This window comes from Apiospora marii (genome assembly GCF_038362585.1).
Source record: "Apiospora marii strain CBS 49790 chromosome Unknown utg000001l_segment0_segment0, whole genome shotgun sequence".
Classification (NCBI taxonomy): domain Eukaryota; kingdom Fungi; phylum Ascomycota; class Sordariomycetes; order Amphisphaeriales; family Apiosporaceae; genus Apiospora; species Apiospora marii.
In genome coordinates this window covers 4,428,671-4,456,011 of record NW_027117372.1, presented here as the reverse complement: position 1 = coordinate 4,456,011, position 27,341 = coordinate 4,428,671, and the positions used below count along the sequence as shown (strand labels likewise).

The following is a 27,341-nucleotide window of genomic DNA, read 5'->3' as shown; positions in this document are numbered from 1 at the left end:
GCCACCTGTGCACCCCCTCCGAAGGCACCTACTCCTCAACTTTGATGAGTTGTTGCCGTCAAAAAATTGACCACGGCGCACGTCAGGCTTCACCCGGCCAACCACCGCACCCGGCATCTGCATGAGCATGACAGGGCTCGCCAACTGGACTTTCCGGCGGTCTGGCGCTCGGGGGGAAGACGGGAAGACCTGACGACGGCACATTACTCGCCCGGCCGGCCCAGACTATGCAAGCGATTCGGGAACTAGCAGGTGACACATGGCCCAGCTCCCCGTCCCATCTTCTTCCATACAAAACGCATCGCAGTTTCCTCCCGAGACAATCCTCTTCTTCCCGTGTTCTGTCCTTCCGAAACCATTCTGCTGCAGCTCAGGTGCCGCTCCGCGCCTCCCGCATCATCTGCAGCAGCCCGGCGCCGAAGAAGAGGACGAAGATGAAGCAGACGGTGCCGAGCAGAGAGGCGGCGTAGGTGGTGCGCGTGTGCGCCGGCACGCCCTGCCAGGTGTCGGCCCACGTCGGCATGGTGATGGTGCCCGTCTGCGCCGCGAACGCCATGGCGAAGACGAGCACCACCACCAGCGTCACCGTCACCTGCGCCACCATCAGCGCGGCGGCGCGGAACCGGCGGTTGGCCATTATAGAGTTGGCCATCTTCTATACTTTTTTTTCTCCTTGTTTCTTCTTATCGAGGTCGGTTTCTCTGTTTCGGTTGCTCGCTGCGTGTATGTGTGGGCGTAAGTGCGTGTCACCACGGTTCGATGTGTTCGATGGGAAGTGAAATAGAGATTATGAGAATATATTAACTATGAATGGAGAAAGGGAAAAAGGCCGTAAACACCTTGCAGGCAACATTACGATGTAATGGAGGGTGAGCGAGCCTTGTCGCCGTTTGCGCAAATACGTTTCGCTCAAACCTGCGCACAGCGAGGGCTGACGCTGACGACTGGCGGTTGGTTGACACTTACCTGTTCTGAGGCTTGGCTTTGGGATTCAGCCGGACAGTTTGAACTCCCCGACCCTCCGCATACCTACCTTTCCATCCTTCACACACACACACACACACACACCTCTTAATTGGCGCAGACCACGGCCTTGCTTGGCAGTCAGCGTACATCCCAAAAATACGGCGGGCACATTGCGGGGGGCAAGTGCGAGTGCGAGACGTCATTAGCAGACGATACAGAGATCAGCCCTGCCCGTGTGGCTAAGTTAGTAGTTGTAGTAAGCAAAGTGCGAGAGGGCGCGCTTCACACAACAATCGCGATCCCCACCCCCACAGCCATAAGCCTACAGTCAATGTGCTGTGTGTGTTTGTGATATTGACAAGGCCGCAGCAGTGCCAAGTCGCCAAGCTCGCCAAGTCCTTGGGGGGCATCTTCGGATCGTTCGGATGTCGTCGGTAAGTTCAAAGAACCCGACCAAGGATCTACATGGGGATACGATACACGATCTTTGCAGTCGTGCGCGCGGCACACGGCACGGGGGACGAGAGGCGGCCTCGGAGTTTTAATTGACGATATACCTACCTACCTTTGAAAGGCCACTGCAAGTCCTACTTGACGTAATTGATCCCTTGTTTTTCTGACCGTTGGTGTAATCCGGTCGTTTCCTTGACTTACATCCGTTTTGCACCACTAAATAAGCGCACGCCGCACCTGGGAAAGATCGCCTCTTGTCAGACTCCCGTGCGAATTACGGCCGAGTTCGAGCATCGGCGATAACAAAAACAGAATTGTTTTTGAGCACTTTCAGATACGTAGCTAAGCAGCATTTTACCAAGCCGGAGCCAGAAGAATATATCATCGAGTACCTGTCGGTCGCTCTGCTAGTTCGCTTATGAAGGCAAGCGCGAGAGGTGGGACATGAATGGGAGTCTTTCAACTTCCACGAACCCGACTGCAGGATTCCGAAGAGCCCGAGCCTGCGTAGCGACAGGGGCTGGACAGTCAGTGACGCGCCCCCTTTCATTCAGCGACGTGGGAGACAGCAGAACAACGGAATTCCTGCGAATTACGGAATGGTCGGCAATGTAGACGTGGAGTTGAACCCTTGCTGCAAGGGGAAAGCTTGACTGGAAAACCATGATTAGACTTCGATCTCTCATTCAGTTTGACTAGCTGCATCTTTAGGATCAGGACGTTATCCGATCATCAAACCCCCACCCACAGCCCAGCCATCGCCGAATCCCCCAAACCCGGCATCGTTCACAACGGCATTCCATCTTCCCCCGTAACATCAATTGTCTTGCCTGTATATTTGACATCGCGATCCCTATCATCTCCATCGCCAGTGATACCCCCTACCACCGAAACCTGCCCCGTGAAGCTCGCTCCATCAAACGCGCCCCTCTCGTCCCGACCAACAAGAAAACTCTCGGGCGGCCCCAGGTAGCTCGGCCTCACCCCGCCGAGATCGACGACGATCTTCTGAACGACCACGCTCGGCGCCAGCCCCCACACCCGGAGCGTGTGCGCCCCCTCGCCCGCCACCTCCCACGCCGTCGTCGTGTTGTGGCTCGGGTGGCGGCCCCAGACGGCGTCGGCGACGGCGGCGCCCCAGCCGGGCGGCATACCCTGGCCCACGCTGTCGCCGACGAAGGCGCGGGTCTGGACGACGGCCCCGGAAGATGAGTCCCCGGAAGTTCTGGGGGCCAGGGACACGGCGAACTGCAGTGGCGTCTTGTCGGAGAGGTAGTTCTGCGTCGGCGAGAGGTACAGCGTCACGTTGGCCCGGCTCGCGTTGCTGAAGAGGTACACGTCGTACTCGAGCGCGGGCCCGGACTCGGGGGTCTGGGGCGGCGCGTCCTGGGGCCAGAGGGTGACGCCGCCCAAGGTGCGGCCGTAGTTGACGAGGGTGCGGTACGTTACGTTGTTCGAGTCCTCCGAGCCCGGGTCTAGAGTGCTGTTCCTTTTGCTGATGGGCAGTGACGACGATGATGAGGTGGGGCGGTGGATGCGTTGGTAGTTGGGCCCCTCGATGGCGACGTGCCCGTCCGACTCGACGAAGCCCGCGGTGAAGTTGGCGGGGACGCGGCGCAGGTGGATGGGCACCTGCACGATCGGCGGGCTGTACCACTTGCTGAACCCGGCCCGCCCGCAGCCCGACGTGAAGTTGATCTTGGCCACGGTGTTGTTGACGATCTGCGGCGCCGCGGCCCAGTCCACCGACACGAACACGCGCGAGTCTGTGCCGTTTCCGGGTCCGATGGTGCCGCTCGAGGACGAAAGCTTGATCCAGGGCGTGTCGACCTGGGCGGACCAGTCGCAGGCCTTGGGCCCCCGGGCGAAGACGTCGAACCAGCGGGACTTGGGGCCGTAGGGATCGAGGGGCGGCAGGGCCAGCGTGTTGCCCGAGTTGGCGTGGTACTTGTCGTCGCCGGGGATCGTGGCGTTCGACCCTTCAACCGAGATCCCGATGCCGCCTGCCACGGACGCGACGGCCGACTGGACGTACTGCAGCGCCGGGGCGACGTTGCGCATCGGCTGCTGCCAGTACCCATCAAACCCAAAGTGCGTTTCTGTCCAAATAGTTAGCTATCGCTCTTTCCCAGCTTGATCACTGGACTTGAACTCACGGTCCATCATGGCCGCCCACTTCCCGTCCAGCAGCTCGTCCCACCTCTCCGTCAGCTCCCCATCGGCATCCAGATCCGCCATAACCCCCCGCATGTAGTCGTTGGCCGAGCTGCGGCGCTGGCCCGCGTAGACGGCGTTCTTGGCGGCCCCGATGTGCACCTTGTGCACGAGCTCGCCCCCGAGGACGGGGTGGAGGACCATCTCGAAGAAGGCCGCCCTGTATTTCTCGTCCAGCCCCTCGTAGACGCGCTGCGCGTCCGCCGCCAGCCGCGCCCACTGCCCCAGCACCGCGTCGGCCTCGCCGTAGTTGACGACGGAGTAGACGTGGGGCTCGACCAGCTCGAACTTGCGGCGGGCGGCGTACATGCCGAACCGCGTCAGGATGTCGGCGATGCCTTCAGCGTGTTCGCCGGCGCCAAACTCGCGCGCCGCCCACGCCGACAGCCAGTCTCCGACCGCGTCGACCCCCCACCGCTCGGCGTCGTAGGCCATGTCGAGGAAGTGGCTCAGCGGCAGCTCGAGCGGCTTGAGGTCGCCGACGTTGACGATCCAGATGCGGTCTGCGCCGTGGGCGCGGGCGAGCTGCATCTGCTCCGCCGTCTTCTCGAGCTGGACCGTGTTGACCCACTTGTAGTTGCGCACGTCGCCGACGTAGTCGAAATGATAATAGACGCCCGCGCCGCCGGGTCGGTCTTTTTCCTCCGCGATCGGGACCCGACGGACGTTGCCCCAGTTGTCGTCGGCCCATAGCAGGGTGATGTCCTCGGGCACCTCGAGGCCGCCGTCTTGGAGGTAGGACATGACCTCCTTGTACAGGCACCACATCTGCGGCACCTCGGTCGCGTTGGTCTCCAGCACGTCCTCGATGATGTCGCGCTGATGCGCGACCAGTGTCTCGAGCATCGCGACAATAACATCAATACCGAGGCCCTCGATGGCGGTGTCGCCCGTGCCCCGCATCCCCATGGTCCACAAGCTGTTGCGCGCGTACGGTTTCGCGCGCTGGGCCCCGTAGACGAAGTACTCGTCGATGGTCTTGTTATTCAGATTGTACGCCCAGGGCCCGAGTCCCTCGTTGATATAAAACGTCTGGAACTCGTTCTGGGCGCGCATCATGGGCTCCGTGTGCGAGCTGCCGAGCACGACCTCCCACGCGTCGGCGAGCGGCTGGTTGGCCGCGTCGTCGACCTCGAACATGGAGCCCCAGAGCGCCGGCCACAGGTAGTTGGCCCGCAGCCGCAGCAGCACCTCGAAGACGCGCGGATAGAAGTCGCGGCTATACCCCACCGCGCCGTTGGGGGTGTCGGGGTAGTTCCGACTGACCCACCCGGACAGGCCCGGCTGCTCGTCGTTGAGGAAGAAGCCGCGGTACTTGACCGAGGGCGGGCCCTGGACCTTGCCCGCGGGCAGGAACCAGAGTTGGGGATGTTGCTGGACGGGGACGTCGGCCCACCAGTACCAGGGGCTGACGCCGATTTGCTCGCTGATGTCGTAGGCGCCGAAGATGGCGCCGCGCGGGTCGCTGCCGGCGACGACCACGGCTTGGGGGCAGCCGGGGATGGGGTTCTCGACGAGTTTCGACACGAAAGACTCCCATTTCCCCTGGATTCCTGATACGTCCAGCTTGCCGCTCGAGACGAGATCGTCAATGACCTTGGAATGGCCGATCGTGCCGACGATGAGGACCGTGTCCTTGGCCGAAGGGTCCGTGTAGTTGGGGCCGTAGAAGTACTCCGTGCTGTTCACCGAATACTGCCATTGATTCCCAAGGTAAGTTAGCTGTACTGTACGGTTGACAATCTGGTATCACTTTCGGGGGTTCTTCTTGCAGGGCCACTCACATGAGTATAGTTGCTGTTGATGGGCCGGTACTCGTAGGCGATCGGGCGTGCGTCCACTTCCCCATTGCTTAGACTGAAGTTGTTCCCCGTGACGCGACCGAAGTCGGTCGCCAGATCGCCGGCCGCCCGGATCACGCCCCAGTGCTCATTGTCCGAGACCAGGATCTGGGGTGTCGCGATGTGACCGCCGGCGAGCTGGAAACCGCCGGGGACATCTTTGAAGCTAACCACGGGCAATTGGCCCAGAGCAGATACGAGAGGTACAGCTGTCGCTGCTAAGAGCGGCAAGGCTGCCCTGACGGGTGGAACGCGCATGGCTGCGGGTGTTACAGGGGAGGTCTGATTCACATCCACAAGCCTCTAAGCGCGCTGTCGTCGGTGTCGGCGATGGCCTGAACTAAGGCTGTAGGGCACCCCTCGTGCGCATCTTCACGGTGCAGCATGCTGGTCTATTTATGTATGCACGCTGTTTTGCCCAGTCGGCTCAATACGCCGCAGACCTACCACGGTGCCCAGGGTCGTACGTAACATCATCTTGCATGGAGAGGGTCACATGCAGCGAAAGGAATAACATAACTGCCAATGGTCACCTGTGGTGCCTGAATTGAGCCCCTAGTCTCTCCAGGAAGAAGTTTTTCTGGTAACGGAAGCTGGTTCGCGGGCTTTCTCGACCCGGGAGGGTTGATGATGGACGGGCCGTCCTGGCCATGCCCCCCATGTCCTCTTTTCCCCCGCACGACGCATCGCTAGCGGCTTGAACCCCGCGGGGTTGCAGTGTTGTTCGGCTCGCTCACCGACTTGACCAGAAGAACCCATGGCCATCCGTGAGACCCGGACGTTCCTGCTACATTTTCTATGATCTATTGCTGGTCAGTATTTCGATTCCAATGTTTATCATTGAGTACCGCTTGGCCATGCACCACTCTATGTCGCTGATCGCAACATGCAAACGAGGACAAGATCCGTTGAAGGTCATTCCATTCTAGAAGACCTTGCAGCTTGGGGTCGCATGCTTCCCCAACAGCTAAACGGGGGGCTGGGTTGGGGTACTTCGGACCTGCGGAGAACGTTGCATTTAGCCTGAGATCGGGACATATCCCATCGTTCGGCTCGGTCGCATTGGACTGACGTATTGCCATTTGTTCGCGTGTCACCACCCTGCCACGCCCCATGCTGCGATGACCCCCAAGCTATCGCCAAGAGAATCGATCCAACGCAATTGGCTGGGCTCAGCTTGAGCACAACACCACTTGTCATGGGTCCATGCAGTGTCTGTCTCCCAGGCCAATAAAGGCGGTCGACTGGCCTGTGGGAGTGATGGAATGCAAGAGCGCCGGGTTGTTGATAGACGACCAGACCGCTCCCGTCCCTGCCCGCGGCGGAGTGATCATCGGGACCGGAGCCGTGCAGACCCAGCGTCCCGTCCCCCGATCTTCCCGTGAAGTGTGCCCCCCTCCCCCTCCCCCCTCCCCCTCCAGATCGACAGCGGCTTTGCCGCTGTCCGAAAACGTGCCTTATGATCCGGTAACCAGCTGGCTACGTCCGTATCCGTACCGCAGGCGCCACCTGATCTACTCAATTGCGCCACTCACTTTGAGCCTCTTGCCAAGATTTGCGGTAGCTGGAACCGAGGCTGACCGCATTATTGCTGTAGCTGACTGACTAGGATGGGCTGTAAAGTGAGGCGAAAGCTTGCGGTTCGAAAACCAAATGATAGCCCACTTCACCAGTGAGTCATCATGTGACCGTCTGCCTCCCCATCGCCCCGATGGCACAAACATCGACTTGGGCCTCGGCCAGCCTGTCTTCATTAACGCGATGCTTGGCACGCCCAACCAGGCTCGTGTCACAATGCCGCCGAACACCCAAGAGCTCACGACATGTCGTCCCGGTTCCTGGGCCAGTTCCTGTACTGTGTTACCATCGCCATCCAATGCCAACCAGTGGTCGAAGGTAATGACAGGAGGCGATTCCTCACGGGGATGTCGCTGCCCTTCACCCGCAGCCCGTGCCTCGGCGCTTTTCTTCAGGCGAGAAACCGCTACATCGTGCCAAGCGAGCGACAACGGCGTTTCCAGCGTTGCGAGCAACCTGAGTGAGGCTAAAACACGACACGCCGGTGGAGCAGCGGTAACGGTTCTCGAGTGGGCACCTCCGCGGTCCGGCGAGTGGGGTTCTTTATATTTATGAAGCTGGGGGTTCCTAACATCACTTGGTTGACGTCAAAAGTTGCTGCTCTAATTCTCCTGCGGCACAGCAGCTCTTCCGACGGTTGCGAGCCGAGGCTGCTGTGCTGTGCCGCCAATAAGAGGGAGACATGTTTCCACGGTAAGCCACAAAACACAAGTCGACGTCCTTTTGCAGAGCTTTTCCGTTATTGGGCAAGATACGCCCATCTTAGGCCCCCCAGTGTAAAAGCTTCAGGAGTGATATTTAATCTATGAGGTCCCCTCTGTCCGTGGGTGCAAAGGAGATATTATGATCTTGATTGCCTACCACGAACTGGCCAGCCCCTGGCGGCGCGTCGGACCCCGCATCGTCAAAAGGTCGTGGCTCGTGTGTGGTTGTGCCAATTTCCCTGGGGGCGGAGGGACAATATTGCGAACCCCTAATGCTCCCTCACCAGTAACTGCCCTCACCTCCCAAAGAGATCCAGCATTTGATCGCAAGACTGCGCGTCCAGCAAAATGATCTGCTTGGGGGTTTGAGTTGCCTGGCAGTTCTGCCAAAGTAAACCAAGCTTGACTTGCAAGCTTAAAGTACATGATTTGCGCCGGAATAACCTGCCGGGAGGATTAACCCTTGCTGCCGAGATGATCTGAGGTTGTCCTGGTGGAGCCGTTGGCACTTGGCGATTGGACGCCATCACGCCGGGACATAACTCGCACCTAATCGGTCACGGCTCGCAGGGAATCATGTTCCCAAAACAGCTTCGTTGGATGTTGCGCATGATTGACAGTCTCTCCGGGGCGCTGGTAGCGAAAGATCTTGCACATGAAAAGGCGAGTAGACCGAGCCGGCCCTGGCAGCGTTGAATTATCACCCGTAAAGCGAACGTCAGGAGTGGCATTTTTATTGTCACAACCACCGCTGGAGAAACCCACAAGTTCCCTCGAGTTGTAGTGAGTACTACCTACTGAGTCAGTATTTGCATATCAGCATTAATATGCCGGCACATTATAAGTGCATGACTCGCGCGACCGCCACTGCATATGTAAGGTCCTTCTGCAATGCCAGCATGTGCTCTCGATACGATCGGCCCAGGTCAGAGGTTGGATCGGGTGCGGCGGTGAATGTGTGCCATCGAACCAACGCTGGTTGTGATTCGGGACAACCAAGTTTGACCTGCGTCCTTTTGTGTGATGGCCGCCAGGATACTATCAGACACAGTCCGACTCCGGCAGGAGGGCATGTGACCAATCTGCGTACATGCTCCTTGGTTATTGGGTTACGCAGGGCCATTGGACAGCTCGGCAGCTGCATGCCGACCGTTGACTAGATTTATAAATAACCGTTGGCCATAGTTTTAATTGATTTGCACAGGTACATTACTGGGGGAATTGGGCCATCATAGCTTTCAATGCAGTCGGCACCGTGCGTTCGTTCCTGCTCTCTTACTCAATTAGACGGAGGTCGATTTTCCCAACCCGGCCCACCGTATTATACGGGCCGGACCGACTAGGTGGTTTAGCTATCCAGGGGTCAGACAACCGTCCGGAAGACCCGCGGCCAATCACGGGCGAGCAAAAAGTGACAGGTGGATGCGGCGGCCAGGGACCCCCTGTCGAGGCCTCACCGTGGTGTTCGCGACAGGGGGCGATAGCCTTCCATATCGATGGTCCGTGAGATTGCAAGTGACGAATCGCCCATGGGTTTCGTTGGTGCCAAGCCCCGCCTAGGACCTCGGTGAACCTTCGCCCACCACCCTTGTTGACGAATCTGGCGTCCGAACCAGTGTTCAAGGCGCGGCCAGAACCAAAAAGTGCCGGGGGCGTGGAGCCCTATCGGTCGCAATGGCGATGGGTCGAGGGCAGGTTTCCGAACAGGAAAATGGGATGAACTTATGTATCATGTGTTTGGGAACGCCTTTTGGCTGCGGGCGGCGCAGCGAAACAGCGAGAGCCGGTGTGTCTGGCATTGGCATGCCTGCACGTCCGAGCCAAAGTCGACCCCCTCCTCAGGTGCAACTGCGACTTAACAGCCTTTGCCTTATAACCCGCCGATCGCTGCTCCGTGTTGCTACCCAACCATCTTGGCCTTTTAGTCGAAGTTTTGCTTCTACCCGACGACGGAATTTTTTTTATACTTTTCGTCTGATCTTTTCCGATCCCATCTCACACTCGTTTAACCACATCACTTTCGTTAACTTCCGACCCAAAGGAATAACTTCCCTTTTCCCTAGGCCGCACTCCTCCCCTGCTGCCGACCGACATCCAGTAGTGGCCTGCGCTCCCGATCCTGACTGCTCCACCGCCCGGCATTGGTCTTGATGTAGTCAAATGGCGATAGATGCAGCTCGGGCAGCCGAAACCCACCTACCACGTATCCTGGGCGTCTCGGCGGCCTTCCACGCCTTCGCCCTCATCCTCGTCGCCTGCCGAGTCTACTCACGAGCCTGCCTGGTCAAGTCGTTTGGGAAGGACGATGTCTTCATCATCGTGGGAGCTGTAAGTAACCTGTGTGACGACTGTATCATTTGGAGAATCTCATATACTGACCAACATGATGCATTAGCTGTGCGTCCTGGGCGGAGGCATGATCACCCAGATCGCATCGGGCTACCATGGGCTGGGACGGCACTACGACACGCTCTCGGTCGACGACTACAAGATGTACACCATGTTCTCCTGGATCCAAAGCCTCCTGGTCTCGTCGATCGGCATGGCCGCCATCAAGGTCTCGGTGGGCTGCTCGCTGCTGCGGCTCAGCACCAACCGCCGCTTCTGCCAGCTCGTGCACGGCCTGATTGGTAAGAGCACTCACTACCATCCTAGGCCCCAGTTGATGGGGTAAAAAGAAGAAAGAAGAAGGGGCTTATTTGCTAACACGTCTCAGGCTTCACGGCCACGTACTGGGCCCTCGGCTTCCTCAGCGTCGTGCTCTACTGCCAGCCCATCGAGGGCCTCTGGGACAAGCAGGTCCGGGCCAGCTGCTACCCGGCCTGGCTGTACATCCGCTTCGGCTTCTTCAACACGGCCTGCAACATCTTCACCGACATCTGCTTCGCCACGGCGCCGCTGCCGCTCATCTGGTCCCTCAAGCTGGACCACCGCGTCCAGATGTACCTGGTCATCATCTTCAGCCTGGGCTACCTCGCCGTCGCCATGGCCATCGCGAAAGCCGTCTGCCAGGCCGAGTTCTGGCGCGACACGGACCGCACCTTCGACCACTGGATCCAGTTCTTCGGCTTCCTCGAGGCCAACGTCTCGCTCATGGCCGCGAGCGTGCCGGCCCTCAAGCCGCTCTTGGGCAGGTGGTTCAGCCTGCCCAACGAGTCCTGCTGCCACTCCCCGGACCCCCGCACCCTGTCGCCGGAGCAGCAGCAGCGCCGGAGCCCGGCTACCGACTTTGACATCGAGGCCGAGCTGGGACTGAACGGCGACAACAACTGCGGCGAGAATGGGTACAACAACGACAAAGTGCAATACAACCACAACGTCCTCAGCCGTAGTGACGAGACGACAGGCGTGGACTCTACTCGCCAGGCGCCGAGCGAGTACGGCGAGGAGATGAACGGCAGCCAGGAGCAGATTCTGCCCGGCATCCACTATACCAACGGGGAGGCCGCACCGATAAGGATCATGAAGACCACGCAGGTCATTGTTTCACGAACTTGAAAAGCATCATGGACGTTTTCTTTTGTCTTTACAAAAACCCAGGGATAAGTGGGAAATACTCGGCGCTCGGGGTCGGGTTCGGGTTGCTGGTTTTTTTTGGATCGGGTTTAAGCGAGCCTCTGGCATTGCTTGTTTGGGGGTTTACGGCGCATGTATGGTCGGTCACTCAATGTCCGATTGGTGCCATCATCGGGCGGTTCGGGGTTATTGGCTCGGCGGTGGTCAACGTGTTTTGGTCATATTATGGTTTGGACGCAAACAAGAGGATCGCGCGACGCGATGTCTGGGACGAGACAGATGGATGTCTAAGCATGTATGATACTACTGGCTGTCTGGAGAGCCAGAATAGGGGCTCATCGGGACATTGTCACATCAGAAGACGTGTTTGCTCAAGATGCGACATAATACAATAGCAGAGATTGCATTGTTTCCCACTACAACCCTCCATCACTTGCGTGCTTAGTGACAATACCAATAGAACTAGCACGGTTCTCATACTGACGCCCGTATCAAGCAGATTCGCCATCAACTAACTATTGGTCGTGGGGCTCTGGTATCCCGAGGCGCACATGCAGTTCCCAAGCTCTAATGTCAAAGCAGTAGCTCGTGGCTCACGATGCGGAAGACCCGATGGGTTGCCACACGCCGACAACTACTTAACATCAGTCAGTCCGCGATAGCATAACGGCTAGTACGTCAGCTTGTCACTGCTTCACGCAACAGGTCCGCGGGAGGTTGGGGATCGATTCCTTACCGAGGAAATTCTCAGCCGGATCCATCCCGAGATCGTGTTTGGTGTTGCGATATTTGTTCTTATGTTAGCCTTATCTGAACCCAACAAACGTCCCAAGGTCCGTATTCTAGCGATGTAAGATCTGGTGGGCCATATTGCACATTGTACGTACATGCCCGCAAAACCGCAATCTTGTACAATTCGAAGTCATAACTTCTTTCATCTTTTCTTGGCCGGAAAGTCGACCCACGCCTCCTGATGACATTTGTATCAGCTGCTCCTCCAGTCGACAACGATGAAGTCTGAGCCGTATCTCTGGTCCATTATGCCATTAGTCCCTAGTCCCACATTCTCTCGGGGTTTTCCCTCGCGTCGTCGGCCAGCAAGGCAAACGATGTTCGTTTATGAGGACAGCGGCCGGTCCCTCAAGCTTCTAGGCGAACTACCAACGTCCCGGGGCGCTTCGACATGGGACTTGAGTTTCCAAAAGACGCAGGATAGGTCTAAATGCACCAATAAGAATCAGCCCCCTTGACTGATAGTCGTTCTATCCTCCAAGACCAGGCTCTTGTTCTCGGTACCCAAATCCCCAGGCGCCACACCCTCTAAGCACAAACCCCAGAGCAAGACGGACGGCGACAAGCCCTTGAGCTCGACAAATAAATCCCACGCCGTTCGGCCCCGGTCATCCCGCACCCGCGCATCCGCCCCAGCCCCCAACAGCAAGCGACACATATCCGCAGTCGCGTAGCGAGAAAGCTCGCCCCGCCCGGCGGCCGCCATAACCATCATAAGCGGCGTCCGCCTCAGGCTCGGCGACACGTAGTTGACGTCCGCCGCGGCACCGTGGCGGAGCAGGAACCGGGTAGTAAGCAGCATATCCAACTCCTGTCCATGGGCCTGCAACAAGGCCAGGTGCAGCGGCGTGTCCCCCGCCCCGCCTCTGGCTCCCACCTCGGGCCAAGTAGTCGTAATCGTAATAGTACCGTCTTCTGACGATGACGACGACGCTTGACCGCCCCCGGTCCGCGCCCGCACGTCGGCGCCGGCCCGCACGAGCATGGCCAGGGCCCGGGTCTTGGTCATCATCCGATGCCGCGCGTTTTCGTCTTCGCAGTTCTTGTACGGCAGCGGCCCCCTGTCCCGCGCCTCGAGCAGCAGGTGGAGCGGCGTGCGGCCGGACCGGCTGTACGCATTCACGTCGTCCGCGCCGAGGGGGGCCGCGTAGTCCCCCTCCCCCTCCCCCTCGCGGCCGCGGCTCAGCAGGACCTGCAGGCGGAGGCAGGATTCGTGATGGAACGGGTCTGCGGGATCGCCGGTGGCGTAGTGCAGGGCTCTGTAGCCCCGCTCGTCGACGGCCCGGGTGTCGACGGCGCGGTGGCGCAGGAGGACGTCGATCAGCAGCGCCGTTGGGATCGTGTGGGCGTGCCGACACAGCAGCATCAGGGGGGTCCGTCCCCGGGCGTCCCGGACGTTGGGGTCGGCGCCTCCTTGGTCCACGAACACGTCGATCAGGGAGAAGAGCGGGGGGCCGAAGCGCGAGGACCAGAGCAGGCTGCTGCGCCAGTAGCTGCCCCTGTACACCCGCTCCTGGAGATAGCCCTGTTGGTGTTGGTGGTAGAAGGGCCCGCAGAGGAGGTGGAAAGGGCTGTCGCCTTTTGCGTCGACGCGGTGGACGTTGGCGCCGAGGACGGCGGCGAGATGGCGGATGACGGGCACGGCCTTTTCGGCGCGGGACCCGTCCTGGAGCAGGCACCACTGCAGCGGCGTGTGGGCCGGGACTTTCTTCTCGGGCTGCGAGTCGTACCCATACAGACTCCACCACTGCACCAGTCTCCGCGCCTCGGCTCTTCCCTGCAGCCGCAGGTGGCCGTGGATGGCCGCGTCCATGTCGCCGCCGTACTGGACCAGCAACTCGAGTTTCCGGAACGCGTCGGGGTCTTCCGGGTAGGTCCCGCAATCTACTATGCCGGCGACCACGTTGGCGACGAGCGATTTGGAGTAGGCCTCGTCGAACCCGCGAATAGTCCTCTCCTTGGGCTGGGAGAGATATCCGCGGTGTTCGGTATAGGGCAGGAACTGATCTGCGCCTCGCTCCAGGAGCAGCTGCACCAAGTCCGCGGAGCCCCGCATCATCACGGCCAGGAACAGAACCGGCGTGTGGCATGCCTTGCTGCCGTGTCTTGGACCCAACGTCTCATCGAGGCCGCAGTTGGGAGACGCCCCTCGGTCCAAGAGCATGGTGGCCATGGTCTTGGCCGTCGCGGTACTATGGTCCCTCGCCCCGAGCCAGATGGCTTTGTAGAGCAGGAAGCCTCCGCTGGGAAGAGGTTTGTTCAGATCAACGCCAGAATCCACGAGAGCACCCAGCGCATTGGCGTTTCCATGCACGATGGCGACTTCGGCCGCCGTCCTGCCGTTCTGATCGACCTGGTTCGGATCTGCCCCGAGCTCGAGGAACGCGGCGACGGCGCTGGCCTCGCATTGGTGGGAGATGCTGCTTATCAGATTCGACACGCCGGATGCCGCGGTTTCGTCCTGGTCGAGCCGGCCGCCGTGGTCGGCAAGAAGGTGCACCACCCCGCCCGTCTTGGCCAAGTGCATGGAGGTGAGCCCATTAGCGGTGCTGGCGTTGACATCTGCTCCCTTTTCCAATAGATAGGCAACGACAGATGCGTGTCCGCAAAGGGCAGCTTGGTGGATGGGCATCAGCTCCAGGCCACTGGCCGCGTCTGAAATCAGAGTCGTGTCCAAAAATGATGCCATATCCTCAACTCCGTCGACTTTCTCCAAAGTGCCAACCAGCCCACGCTTTACTGCCCACCGCACAACATCCTGTCGGGTAGTTGGAGTGTCATCTTCATCATCCGAGCTTGAAGCATGTATTCCCAATGGCAGCAGCCTGAGATATAGGATAGGAGAAAGACAGTCCCGATGTCGTCGATCTGCCAAGAGCCATCTAGCATGGTCTTTGAAGGATAGGTTCTGGGCCACTTGCAAAAGCAGCTCAGGAGGAAGGTCGCAGATGCTCTGGACGTTGGAGCACGGCATGTTTGGTTGTTGAGAGATGGGGGTGGGCGGAATACGTAAGATGGGTAGGGAGTACGTACCTCCATGCATGAAAGCCTGAGTGAGTCGGGGTTCAATTACTGGCATTGCATGCAGGAATCTCACATATCAGTGGAGGGGAAGGTGCAGCCACTATGATGTCGTTTCTAGAGTCCTGCGGCTAGGCTAAAATCGGTAGCATGGGGCACAGCTCGCACTCGCGGGGGCTTAAGTCTCGAGGGTAACATCTGACACCTAACTGCCTGGTTAGAAGCACCTTCGACGATGAATCTTGTCAATACTCGCGTGAGCCTGAACGACTCGATATAAAAAGAGAAATGCATCTTGTAGCAGTTGGAAGCTGCAAGAGAATTGATAATAGCAGCATGGAATGACTCCATCGTCACTCCTTGATCCGGCTAGCAATCCACACCAGAGCCTGGTGACAGTAACCCATTGAAGCCGTTTGCCTCGTGGTCGGATTGCGACTGACGAGTATACCGTACACAAGGCCTGAGCCGTGGGGGAATGGCCCCCAGCCAGCGGCCAAGATTTCGACAATTCCACGCTCAAGATGAAGGATGCCTCCGATCATGACGACCTCAAGGACAATTCAAGCGTCGTCTCAGCCAAGAAAGACAGAGATCACGTGTCCCAGGCCGTATCGGTCTTCCTAAAGACGCAAGGCGATCCCGCGCACGAGCTGAAGGTGCACAAGGGCATCAAGGGAAAGGGTATCACCCTCAACGTGCTGGCTGCCGTCGTCAACGACGGTGATGACGACAGGATCACTGACGTTGTTCAGCATGATGTCCAGGGCCGAGAAGCGAAGTAGGAGGACTTGGTGGCGTGCGAGGATGCCCAGGAAGCCAGGTGGCGAAGACGCCTACGATGAGGATTACGATGAAGATATATGCTGATGACCCAATGATTCTTAACCCCTATTAAGGATCTTTCTATCCAGATCTTGATCATCTCTATCACATCTATTACACCCATATCTCGTTCCTACTAGTACTTGTTTTATCAAGCGGTGGAGGTAAGCGGAGTATAATAAGCGCTGCAGTAACGTTCTTGGCAGTTCAAAGCACGGGAGTACCCCGAAGGAGGCAAAAGTGCCGGAACCGGAGCGAACCGTTCTAAGCACTCTAGAAAATTTCTCCTTCTGATCAACACCGCCATACAAACTCCACAGCTAATAGTTGATCGGCACTGTCGAAGAACCTGGTCCCCTGTGCCAGGTTGGGCATCAATGATATCGGCCAATACTAGCGGTTGTAACATTGGTATTATTTCTCTTCTCTTCGATGCCAACCATCGATACAGCTCTCTTTGATTTCCCAGCATGTTTAAACGCTTATGGCCGGCATCAGACGTTATGTCGTACATAGGCGATAGTCAGTCTTCACCGGCGCGTTCGTAAACCTGTTGGCTCTCGTGATGCCACTGACGCGGGAGCCCGCGCGGACACGGCCGGGAAGTCGAGCCACGCTATGCAACTCCTGTGGAGGATATCGTCCCGCAAAACACTCCATCCTAGCCCAAGAAAGCACGTGACAAGAGAGACGTCCGTGACATGCTCGGTATTAGCCGAGTGCTCTCTATGCGCCCAGCCCACCCACCGCACTGGGTTTGCGAGGCCAATGGTTGCACGCTTGAGCAGTAGTGGGATCGCCGTATCTTGTTCCGAAAGGATGAAGTGTTCCAGGATAAGTGCCTTTACGGTGACCAAGGGTTAGGCCCCTCTGAACAGGGGAAGCAATTTTCCTGGCGGGCAGGTCTCTGGACCGTGAATCGTAACGAAAACGAATCGGAGACTTGGCGTGCGGGTTCTACATATGTTGTTTGCACGCCGCTAAGCTCCATCCCAGCCTTTCAGGCATCAAAACCCCCGGGGCATGGAATGGGGAGCGGAAACATCATCGCTGCTAGTACTTCCTACCAAGATCCTTGGCGGTCAGAATCGTGATGCGCTCGAATGTCTTCCCACAGTAGCAATGATCGCCCCCGATGTGACCCTAGATATCCACCAATGTAGAAAGAAGGAAAAATCCAAGGATCTGTAAGGTGGGATGGCAAACTGTCCGCTCTGTGCCTAACACTTACCGGGAATACCCCCGGCCCCCATGTTATCTTTTACAGCGTGTGGGACCTATCAATACATACGCCCGATTACTCTGGGGTTAGTTGAACAAGTCACAAACGTTTCCTACGCGGCCGCCAAGCTTCCCACTATCTTGTTATACCATCACCGGCGGCAGCCTATCCGACACGGAAGCGGAGTCACTGGGTAGACTCTCGACTCCCAAACAAGATGTCTTTTATCTGTTGGGACCTAATGTAAGGTACTTTCACTAGCTGCCCTGCCTGCAGATCGCAGACACCGACGTTTGGAGATTGAGAGCGAGCTTCGATCCTCCGAATACACTGCGCAACCTACCCTGCTACAATTACCGTCGTATCGCGGTGTCGGATCCCACTTTCCCCGGAATGTGCCAAGCGTTCCGTCCGATCTCTACGCTCGACGGGCAGCGGCCGCGCTCGGACAAAGCTCTTAATCTTAATCTTAATGTGTGGCTTGCAGTACCTGACGTAGGGCGTGAGAAACATGGGATGAGATCCACTTTGTGCGACTCAATCCTCGAGAGCAATCGGGCGACATCTCGTCTTGGTTGTGCTAGTATGCAGCAGATCTCTTCTGCTCGACGATCTCCATCTTCCCTCGGGCGCGTTTGTGAGGTTTCTGGTTTTCAGCCAAGACTTCCAAGTCAGTGGCCGAATCGAAAGGGTTTCACATGCTGCTTGGGGCCCGAACTCCAGGTAACGCACCTCAACTGCGGAATTCGACACGTCAACAAACTTTTCCATCTTACCGACACTGTCAGATTCGATACTACATGTAAGCTGGGGAAGTTTCTAGCAACGGCTGGAAAACCAGTCTTGGAGTTGGAACCAAATCTGGGGCGCATGGCATGGCCAAGAAGCGGCGCATTTCAATCGCGCCGGTCTCAGCGAAACGCGATCGACTCGTTGTCGAAGGGCGATGCAAAACGCAACCGAATGGCCTGATGTCGACGTATCACCTGTTAAGTGTGGTCGATGCCATTCACACAGCGAAGGTAGCGCGCTTGGTGATAGCGTAGGCCTATCTTTAGTACCGAGCTAGATGGGCAGATATACTTGGCTGCAATGGCAGTGGTTATCATGGGATGTATAAATACCACCCTCCTGAGCCGTTGCTGTAGGAAGAAGAAGAAGACATATCCATCGCCCATCAAGTTTCTTCAGGTTTCCCAACAAATTCCCATCCAGTCTTGATTCTTCCTCTCTTATACTCCGCATCCAATTCCACCAATGTCTTCACTCCGTTGCTCACTCCGGCAGGCCGCTGTGGCACTCCTCCTGGCTTACTCTTCCGCCGTTGCCGCTGAGCAGGCCGCCAGCTCTTCTGCAGTTGCCCATGCCTGCCCGCCTCACCCATCCTGCGCCCCGTGTGCTCATGCGCCGATGAGCTCATCGGCCGCGGCATCTATGCAAGGCTCGGCCAGCGCCAGCGCCAGCGCGTCTCAATCAGCGGCACCGGCAAGTTCGAGTGCAGCATCCAGTGTGGCAGCATCCAGTGCAGCGGCGTCCAGTGCGGCGGCATCCAGTCCAGCAGCATCCAGTGTGGCGGCATCCAGTGCGGCGGCATCCAGCGCGGCCGCGCATTCGAGCTCTGCGCTGCTGCCATCACCATCCTGCCAAGCCGCCCCTCCGTGCCCGCCGTGCCCCGCAGAAGCCGAGGAGGAGGGAAACGAGGACAGCGACGAAGCCGAAAGCGCCTCGGCTGCCTTCGCTGCGGCCACCGCCCTGTCGGCTAAGCGCCGGGTGGTCGCGCGGCGCGTACTACTGGAAGGCGCCAACCGTTGGTTGTGAGGGGAGCTGGCTCACCCCTATGCGTGGTTCAGGGGAGGGGGATTGGACGGCAAGGTGACGGTGGACAGAGGGACTTTGTAATCTAATCATGAGTTTTTACGATGCTGGGACTTCTTCAGGCTGGACCTGGGGAATAATGCTACTAGTTCAAGTATAATAATCAAATGGCGTTCGAAGCTGTGGATAGGCGAGGACAATTTGCCTCAGGTGAATGGGGACATAGAAAAGCTGCATTTTGAATGAGTCTCCTGGTTTAGCAATGAAGAAAAGAGCAACGGGATCGTGGCAAATCGCCGAGGTAACACGAGGTGACCGGCCCGGTTCGTGCCATGCGAGACGAGCCTGGAGCCTGTATAATGCATGACATCTAGAGTTGATCAACCCCGACTGCCGACATTGGTAGCGCCGTTGTGAAAGTCTCCACCATAGACGTTGATCCACATACCGAGTTGCCAGAAGCGCTGTGTCGCATTGGCGTGTATTGACATGAGATGTAGATGAATGAACAAATCAAGCGATTACGAATGTGAGCGTGCGTGAGAGCCCTTCGGGGACAGGGAGAAACTAGCTTGAGGATGCGCAGGAGTCAGCAAGGAATCTCTTGTTTCTTTCTGCGAAGGAAACCTGGCATGCGAAGAGGGAAACACCTTGGACGTCCAGTACTGGTGTCCCACGTGGCGTTGACGACAAACTGGCCCAGTCGGTCGCCATGGCGAGCAGAGCCCGAACATTGCCTTATCAATGGGTGTTGGTTTCCACACACCGCTCGCTAAGCCTCTGCAATGAGGGGTAGTAGTACTACTGTACAGTAGCAGCAGATGCCAGACCTCTACAGCTGTAACTTCTAAGACATTTAAAGAGGAGCATCTCATCGCCGCTACTGTGCAGTACTTCCAAGTTTCCTGGGCGGATAGATCCGTGGGGTGCTCGGCTGTCATCCCGTAATAGCAAGGATCGCCAACCGACGTGAGTATGATGTTTCCGCGGATGAAGGGGAAAAAAAAGGAAAAAGGAAAAACCCAGGGTCCAAGATGTAACCCGGAGAGGTTCGAGGTGGTGGATGGACGACGACGACTCGGCTGGGATTTCTATATTTGTGGAGAAACACGGTTCGTAAGAGCGACGCTGCAACTTGATTGGCTCGGACTAGGTCCGAGATGTGGCAGGATCAAGTTAGGCTGCGAGGTTAGTCACTTGTGACCAATTCCTTGGATGCCCCCCAGTTTCCACACAAGGGACGGATTCGTCGATGGAGAGCGTAGTAGTAAGTATGCGTATTTGGACAAACATTAGGCCGCGAACCTTCTTTCGGCGTTGGAGCACGCGATGCCACTCCCTGCGATCCTAGGGATCTGGATGATCCTTTTTTTTCTCCCCTTCTTCTTTCCTTCTTTGACTTGGTAATATGCATGTCCGGTACTAGCTAGCTCCTGTATATTAATATCCCGTCGTCAGCGCCTGTACTGATTTCTTCCGGGTTCAATTACGACATGACGAGATCGCATTCACAGAACGGTAGGCAGACATTGATTCTCTACCACTTACCGGTGCAGCGTGTTTAGGGTTTGGGCCAATCGTCATGAGCAAACGCTACCGGACCCTGATTCCGGCCCCCGTTCAAGATGAGGGCCATGAACGTCCTCCCCCTGAGCCCGAGCGGCCGCCGCCAGAAAAGAAGCAGAAGAGCCACATGGCCTGCGGCAACTGCCGCATCAAGAAGAGCAAAGTGAGAGCCAACGTTTCCTTCAATCACCCGAATTTCCGGCTTCCCCCAAAAGCCCCCCCCCTTCAACACCACCAGGCTAAGCAGAAGCCCTGCACGGGCTCGGCGAATCGATTAGTGTGATGGCAAGAGGCCAACGTGCAACCGCTGCACCAAACAACAAGTGGACTGCCTGTATGCCGAGGAGGACAAGGCTTTGACCATCGCCGGGCTCCAGTCCCAGGTCCAGAAGCTGGAACGGGACCTCGACCTGCACACCGACTTCATCGCCCACCTCCAGGCCGTCCCATCCCAGGAGGCCAACGACATCCTCAGACGGCTGCGGACCTCGCCGGATGCCTCGCAGGTGCTGGCGTCGGTCCGGGGCCGCCTGGCCGACCAAGCCCGCCCGTCCGACCTCCGGCATGCTCGCGGCCTCATGCCCCCGACCGGATCCTCCATCGAAGCCGAGCTCACCTTCCTCCACGGCATGGTCTACCCGGCCTTCGAGCCCATCGACCCCGCGAACATCGACATCGATACCCTGCTGCGGTCCGCCACTCGGAGCTCCCACCGGCACCACGGCCCTGCTGCCGAGGCCTTGACAACAACAACGACGACGACGACCCCGACAACAGATGCCGATGGCTGGAAAGGCCAGAGCGCCCTGTCCTCGCCCTGGGAAGGACCCCCTTACACGACCGTGTTCCCCGTCTCGGGACCGTCCGAGGACCCCGAATACTGCGACGAGCGCCTCAAGGACCTCAACATTGGCTACTGGACGCGGGTCCCGCTGGACAACGCCTTCGCCGCCAGCGCCATCTCCCTCTACCTCGAGTCCGAGCACCCCTTCTTCGGCGCCTTCGACGCGGACCTGGTCATCGACGACCTGGTCTACCAGCGCGTGGACTTTTGCTCGCCGCTCCTGGCCGTGTCTCTGCTGTACATGGCATGCGTGAGTGGCTCCTTGCGACCCCCCTGCCTCGTTCTCGTCGTTATCGTTACTGTCTTCTTCCTCCTCGGTTCCGTCCCGCGCGCTCTCTCGGTTTCCCTAATACATTAGCTGTGTCGTTTCCCCGGCCTCCAGCAATCCTTCACGACGGTGGACATCCGATCGAGCACGCTCGTCCCGGCCCTCTTCCACGAGGCCCAGAAACTGTACAAGGCGGACGCGGCGGACAACAGGCCCGTCACCATCGCGGCCATCATGCTGTTCGGGTTCGCCAGCACCATGGCGGGGCAGGAGCCGCTCGCGCTCGACCTCTTCGCCTGCGCCCGGCGCAAGGCGGTCGAAACGGGCCTCTTTGGCGTGCCCCGGCCCCAACACGTAGACGAGCAGTGGGAGGCGTGGCGCCTGGTCTCGTCGGACCAGCTGCGGGAGAGGGCGCAGGTGGCGTGGGGGGCCTTCAACTGGCTGACGTGGGTTGCGCCAAATGTGCCCTATTGATATTTTGAACTAGACGTGACTTGCGTTGCTGACTACTACACCCATGGACACCTAGAATCCACGCCATCTTCTACGCACTCAAACCTATCGAACACCCGCCGCCCTTCCCCATTCCGGGTGACGCGGACAAAAACGCGCCCAACCCCCGCCCGCCCTTCTGGCCGCCGCACCAACTACCCGACTACATGGGCCAGACGTTCAGCGCCCTCAGCCGGTTCTGCATCCTGACGCAGGAGATGTATCTAGTGTACTACTGCAACGACGGGGACCCGGACGGCTCCCCGCCCTCTCTGGCCTTCGCCGAATCCAAGTTCCAGGCCCTGCTGTCGTGGGCCGACACGCTGCCCGAAGAGCTGGCGTGCGGCGACGACAGCCCGGCCCACACTTACTTGCTATTGTCAGTTGTAGCCCCCGAGACCGTGGGACGGAAGAAAAGCAAAAAAAAAAAAAGGAAGAAAAGACCACACGTAAAACTGACGTGCTAACAGCTGCCTGTTCCACGGCACCGTCCTCTACCTCTTCCGCCCCTTCCTCCACTCGGCGGGCCCGACCCCGCGCCTGCGCTCCTTCGCCGCCGCGGACGGCACCCTGGACCGCATCTTCGACGCCTCCGTGCGGCAGCTGAAGCGCCTGCTGTACATCTACGTCTCGCAGCTGCAGTCGACGCTCTACAGCCCCATCCTGAGCTGCGGCCTGATGCACCTCAACAGCGCCCTGATGAAGACCCGGCCTAGGCCTGCTACTGCGAACCCCGACGATCCCGACAAGGGAGGCAAAAGCCGCGAGGCCGAGGTCGAGTGGCGCTTCTACTTCCGGCTGAGCCTCAGCTACCTGCAGGAGCTCTACAAGCGCTACCCCATGTGGATCGACGTCATCAAGGCCAACCTGGCCATGGCCGTCGACGGGGGCAACCTGACGAGCGCCGAGGCGCTCCAGATCATCGACGATATCGCGCGGTAGAGCGGGCAGCACCACGGGGTGGTGGAGCACGTGTTCACCTCGTGCATCGCCGACTTCGAGCTCGCCATCACGGACCCGGACCGCGCGCGCGTGCACGAGCTGGCGCTCAAGTTCGACCAGCTGGCGCTGTTCCAGGAGTTCACCACCGTCGTGGCGGATGGGTGTGACGGCGAGGCCGAACAACCCGCTGCTTGAGAGAGAAAAGGAAAGAGAGAGAGAGAGAGAGAGAGAGAGAGAGAGAGAGAGAGAGAGAGAGAGAGAGAGAGAGAAAAGAAGAAGAAATAAGAAAAAGGCAAGAAAAGCATACTACGTCACAAGGCCGGGTCCGCTACCTCTGCCCCTAGGAACTCCCCCAGGAGGGTGGATGCATTGGGTATTCAAACACTACAAAAAGCAAAAACAAGACTAGGCAGACCCGTAGGTGGCTTTTCCAGACTGTATTGGAGATAGAGCTTGGTCCTAAGATAATTACCCAAGCCCGCCATACCCAAACATAAAGTAGGCCCAATCTCCGTGGAGGGCCCCCACTAACAGGCGCCCTTGGAAGTAAACCGTTCGATCCGGAACGGGTACGCGGGTTTCGGCCGGCCTTCCTCCTCCTCCGCCGTGTCCAGCGCCGTCTCCGGCGCCGGCCAGTTAACCCGCAGCGTATAGTCGCGGCACGTGACCCGGGCCAGGGGCCCCAACAGCGCCCTCTCCGTGTCCGCCGACATGCTCTGGCGCACCAAGCGGCCGTCCTCGCCGCTCGGGTTCGAGATCTCCAGGGACACCGTCAACGTGCGCAGCGACGGGAGCTCCGCGACGGCGGCCCAGGCGCACTCCCAAGGCGTTTTGCCGCCGCTCGCCGCCGCGGCTGCCTCCTTGTCCCACTTGTCCCACTTCTCGCCGAGGGAGTTGTGGAGGAAGATGTACAGCTTGTCGGGCGTCGACGGGTCGCGGCTGCGGTTCGCGAGCAGGAACAGGTCGATGCGCAGGTCGCGCAGCAGGGCGCGGTGGTGCGGGATGGTCTCCCGGGGGAAGACGAGCAGGGAGACGATGTTGCTGAAGTGGAACGTGTGGGTCCGGTAGAGGCTGTCGGCTGTCTCTAGGTACCTGTTTGATGTTTAGTCTTGGGAAGTATCTATTTTGCGCACGGTATCACGCAGCTGGATGGATCTCACATGGTGCGGCACACGGTCAGCAAAGCGGAGAGATGCTGCCGCTTCTCGTCAGGGGCTAATGGGGATCGCTGCTGCTTGATCCCGTCGTCGTTCCACGGTCTTTTGGACTTGGACATGGACATGCCGATGCATTCTGTATGCTCATCGGGGTCTCTGGCGGCGGGGTGCTGGCAGACGAGGCAGACCAGCTTCTTCTCGTAGATGAAGATGTGCAGGTGCCTGCAGCCAAAGACGCAGTCGTAGATCTGGCTGCGAACCTCCGGGGGCAGCTTGGTCAGGAAGAGCGAGGCTGGCTGCGGCTGAGGCTCGAGGGTCTCTATCAAAGCAGAAGGTCCCATTGTTGATGTTGTCGCTGTCGTCTCCGTCGTCGTTGAATTAAGATTTTATGGTTTGTGCGACGGACCATTCAAGCGGCGTTAGTCGGTCGTCGCTAAAAAGCAAGGAGGCTTTAAGGCGAAGTTTGGGGGATGTTGGGCCCGGAGTTAGCTAACATCACTGGAGCTAATGAGCTGTAGTGGTAGACAGGCGACACAACAGGCAATACTCAACTCCCCAAGTATTTCTTGGTATAATGAGAGTGGATCTGTGTTGTACATAGAACTAAAACCGACTATACGCTGGCATGAAAGCTTTGCGACATTTCCCGGAGCCCTGCGAGCCCGCTGATGGGCGTCCTTGATGAGATGGCGGTATTGGTGCTCATAGGCATAGCCACGCGACCGGGTGGGGGCATTATCTCACCAGCCCAATGAGCACCCTCCTTCCCCAGCTTCCTTCGTCCAGCTTCCTTCCCCATCTCCCATCTTCTGCTGCTGACACTACCTAAGTAGGCATTGTTGCCTCATCACCGCCCACCACCCAAGCCGTGACAATGGCCGAAGCCGTTGGCCTGGCCGCCTCAATAATTGGGATCGCGGAGCTCGCTGCCAAGATTGTGAAGATCAGCTTCAAGGTCAAGGGCCTCCTGGAGCAGGTCAGCAATGTCCCGCAGGAGCTCCAGCGGCACCTGGACCAGATCCGGCTCGTTTCCCCACTCCTCGCCAGCCACATCAATGACGACGGACCGCCCGCCCTCAGGGGTGCACTGGGCGTCGCCATGATGCAGTGTCAGCAAGCAGCTGATGACCTCGAGACAATAGCCGAAGAGCTCCATACACAGGTCCACGAGGGCGGCAGGGCAAGGCGCAAGCTGAGGGCGGCTGGAATTGTTCTGCAAAAAGATGTCTTGGCCTCACACGAGAAGCGACTGTCTTCGGCCATGCAGATGCTCATGATGGCGTGCCAGATGTACGGACTGGAGCAACAGAAGTACCTCATGTGCGTACCTCGAGGTGCGAAGACTTGACTTCCTACTGACCGGAAGATATAGAGATCTCCAGAAAAGGCAGCCTGATGTTATTGTCGCTCAGATACTTGGAAGTCTACAAACCCCAGAAGCCACGCCAACCAGGTCTTTGCCACCCACTCAGCCTATACAGCAATCCGCGGGCCCGGCGACGTCTCGAAACTACCCAAATGAGCGCCGCGCTGTGAAATGGGATCATGCATTGGGACCTCATCTGAATCTGGGTCTTACAGGTTTGACCGGTTCTTTACAAGTCCAAAACGGCAGCAAAGTGTTGGGTCGACAACAAAACGATGACTCATCGGACCTACGAATTCGGGTCCACCTCCCTCGCTGGTTCTCGTCAAAGTATATCGACTCCATTGTACGAAGAAGCCAGGCAGGGTGGACATACTATGTCCCTTCAGCTACGCTCCACTCGTTCGACTCCGAGACCTGGAAAGTCGTGATGAAAACCATGAGCAGTAAGACGGACTCGCTCCAAAAGCTCAAGTCAATGATCGGAGAAGGTCAAATTTCACTCTACGACACAAGGCAATACAAAGACGGCCGTCAACAAACATTGATGGAAGTAAGTAAAGAATGTTTTGATGACATAAAACTCCAGGCTTACATCTGGTTTAGGTCGCATTCGATTCACAAAACTGGCAAATTTGTGACTTTTTGGCCGGGTACGATGTCCCAGCATCATCTTTCCTTGTACATTACACTCCCTAGGCCGAACGGGAGGATCAGTTGCAATACTTTCAAAATGTTGCGAGCCGTTACGCGGACAATGCAACGTTCTTTTGGGCGCTGTTCCAGAAATACGACGGCCCAATTACGGATTTCAACGCTATAAGACGCGCAGTATGGCCAGACTGCGAGTTTTACGATGAATCTTTCTTGTACGAGCGACTGGAGCTTGCCGCTACATTTACGCAAGATTCCCCCGTCGTCCGCATCGGGAGTGATTGGAAGAACATCTCGTCCAGCCAGAATTCAGTTGTTAGAGCTTTGCTATATCGAAATGGCGAAGTATTCCTCCCTAACATTGGGCCGCTACTTCTGGAACACCACATGCCTGATGACATCATATCCCGGCTGCAAAGGCTTCTGGCGTGGTTGTCTACGAACTCGCTGCGGAGGAGTACTGGCATTTCGGCAACCAGTATCCGCGCACCACTACTTGAGGATGTTGTGGCACATATCGTGGAAAGCCTAAAATCATCTGGTCCTGAAAAACAACCATCCTCCCCCTCGCCATTGCCACATTCGGTCTACAACTGTCTCTTCGATATATCGGTCCTAGGACACCGCCACGAACTGGGAGAAGGGCCACTATACAGCCACATCTCCGAAATTCGAGCAGAAGGGTTCTTTGGGAACATATTGCGCCAATACCTAGCTATTCTGTCTAGGTGTGGTATAAACATTGGTGAATATGGGAGGTTTGTGAAATCGAAGTTAACAGGGCAAGCGCCAATTCCAATACAGTTCGTGGCCCGCAAGAGTACGCGTCTAGTAACACAGGAGATTCAAGATGTACGCACGGGTGCTAGGCCAGAAGATTGGTATATTTGGTTTGTTGGTCACACGGACGAGTTTGTTGGCGACTTTTGGCGACTGGTCGATCCTGCGCCGATGTACATACCCGGGGCTTGGGTAGATGAGGAGTAACGAGGAGAACTGTACATTCGAGTTAGACTGCAGCTGATGGTTGCCAGTCTGTTGGAGAATCGGCATTTCCTTCGCTCACGCAGCTGGAACGGGACTTGGTGGTATTAAGGACATCTCG

The 27,341-nt window shown here is 57.9% G+C and overlaps 10 protein-coding genes across 10 annotated transcripts; 5 read left to right on the top strand and 5 right to left on the bottom strand.

The window, feature by feature from the left end:
- Positions 1-370: 370 nt before the first annotated feature.
- Positions 371-637, bottom strand: PG985_001444 (uncharacterized protein; the record flags this gene model as incomplete). Its single annotated transcript, XM_066821213.1, has 1 exon — positions 371-637. The coding sequence occupies one exon, from the start codon at positions 635-637 to the stop codon at positions 371-373; it is 267 nt and encodes an 88-aa protein (XP_066692092.1).
- Positions 638-2,205: 1,568 nt separating this feature from the next.
- Positions 2,206-5,732, bottom strand: PG985_001443 (uncharacterized protein; the record flags this gene model as incomplete). Its single annotated transcript, XM_066821212.1, has 3 exons — positions 2,206-3,518; positions 3,576-5,328; positions 5,418-5,732. The coding sequence occupies 3 exons, from the start codon at positions 5,730-5,732 to the stop codon at positions 2,206-2,208; spliced, it is 3,381 nt and encodes a 1,126-aa protein (XP_066692091.1).
- Positions 5,733-7,127: 1,395 nt separating this feature from the next.
- On the top strand, positions 7,128-7,607 carry PG985_001442 (uncharacterized protein; the record flags this gene model as incomplete). Its single annotated transcript, XM_066821211.1, has 1 exon — positions 7,128-7,607. One exon carries the CDS (start codon positions 7,128-7,130, stop codon positions 7,605-7,607), a length of 480 nt encoding a protein of 159 aa, XP_066692090.1.
- A 2,309-nt stretch (positions 7,608-9,916) lies between these two features.
- On the top strand, positions 9,917-11,254 carry PG985_001441 (uncharacterized protein; the record flags this gene model as incomplete). Its single annotated transcript, XM_066821210.1, has 3 exons — positions 9,917-10,084; positions 10,152-10,386; positions 10,473-11,254. The coding sequence occupies 3 exons, from the start codon at positions 9,917-9,919 to the stop codon at positions 11,252-11,254; spliced, it is 1,185 nt and encodes a 394-aa protein (XP_066692089.1).
- Positions 11,255-12,509: 1,255 nt separating this feature from the next.
- On the bottom strand, positions 12,510-15,038 carry PG985_001440 (uncharacterized protein; the record flags this gene model as incomplete). Its single annotated transcript, XM_066821209.1, has 1 exon — positions 12,510-15,038. The coding sequence occupies one exon, from the start codon at positions 15,036-15,038 to the stop codon at positions 12,510-12,512; it is 2,529 nt and encodes an 842-aa protein (XP_066692088.1).
- A 571-nt stretch (positions 15,039-15,609) lies between these two features.
- Positions 15,610-15,870, top strand: PG985_001439 (uncharacterized protein; the record flags this gene model as incomplete). The annotated part of the gene is made up of 1 exon (XM_066821208.1): positions 15,610-15,870. One exon carries the CDS (start codon positions 15,610-15,612, stop codon positions 15,868-15,870), a length of 261 nt encoding a protein of 86 aa, XP_066692087.1.
- Positions 15,871-18,601: 2,731 nt separating this feature from the next.
- On the bottom strand, positions 18,602-19,438 carry PG985_001438 (uncharacterized protein; the record flags this gene model as incomplete). Its single annotated transcript, XM_066821207.1, has 2 exons — positions 18,602-18,891; positions 19,396-19,438. 2 exons carry the CDS (start codon positions 19,436-19,438, stop codon positions 18,602-18,604), a joined length of 333 nt encoding a protein of 110 aa, XP_066692086.1.
- A 1,091-nt stretch (positions 19,439-20,529) lies between these two features.
- On the top strand, positions 20,530-23,059 carry PG985_001437 (conidial development fluffy; the record flags this gene model as incomplete). Its single annotated transcript, XM_066821206.1, has 5 exons — positions 20,530-20,676; positions 20,792-21,607; positions 21,716-22,071; positions 22,155-22,496; positions 22,588-23,059. 5 exons carry the CDS (start codon positions 20,530-20,532, stop codon positions 23,057-23,059), a joined length of 2,133 nt encoding a protein of 710 aa, XP_066692085.1.
- Positions 23,060-23,586: 527 nt separating this feature from the next.
- PG985_001436 (uncharacterized protein) lies at positions 23,587-24,557 on the bottom strand (the record flags this gene model as incomplete). The annotated part of the gene is made up of 2 exons (XM_066821205.1): positions 23,587-24,151; positions 24,220-24,557. The coding sequence occupies 2 exons, from the start codon at positions 24,555-24,557 to the stop codon at positions 23,587-23,589; spliced, it is 903 nt and encodes a 300-aa protein (XP_066692084.1).
- Positions 24,558-25,090: 533 nt separating this feature from the next.
- PG985_001435 (uncharacterized protein) lies at positions 25,091-27,223 on the top strand (the record flags this gene model as incomplete). Its single annotated transcript, XM_066821204.1, has 4 exons — positions 25,091-25,536; positions 25,589-26,135; positions 26,282-26,969; positions 27,018-27,223. The coding sequence occupies 4 exons, from the start codon at positions 25,091-25,093 to the stop codon at positions 27,221-27,223; spliced, it is 1,887 nt and encodes a 628-aa protein (XP_066692083.1).
- Between the last annotated feature and the right edge of the window lie 118 nt (positions 27,224-27,341).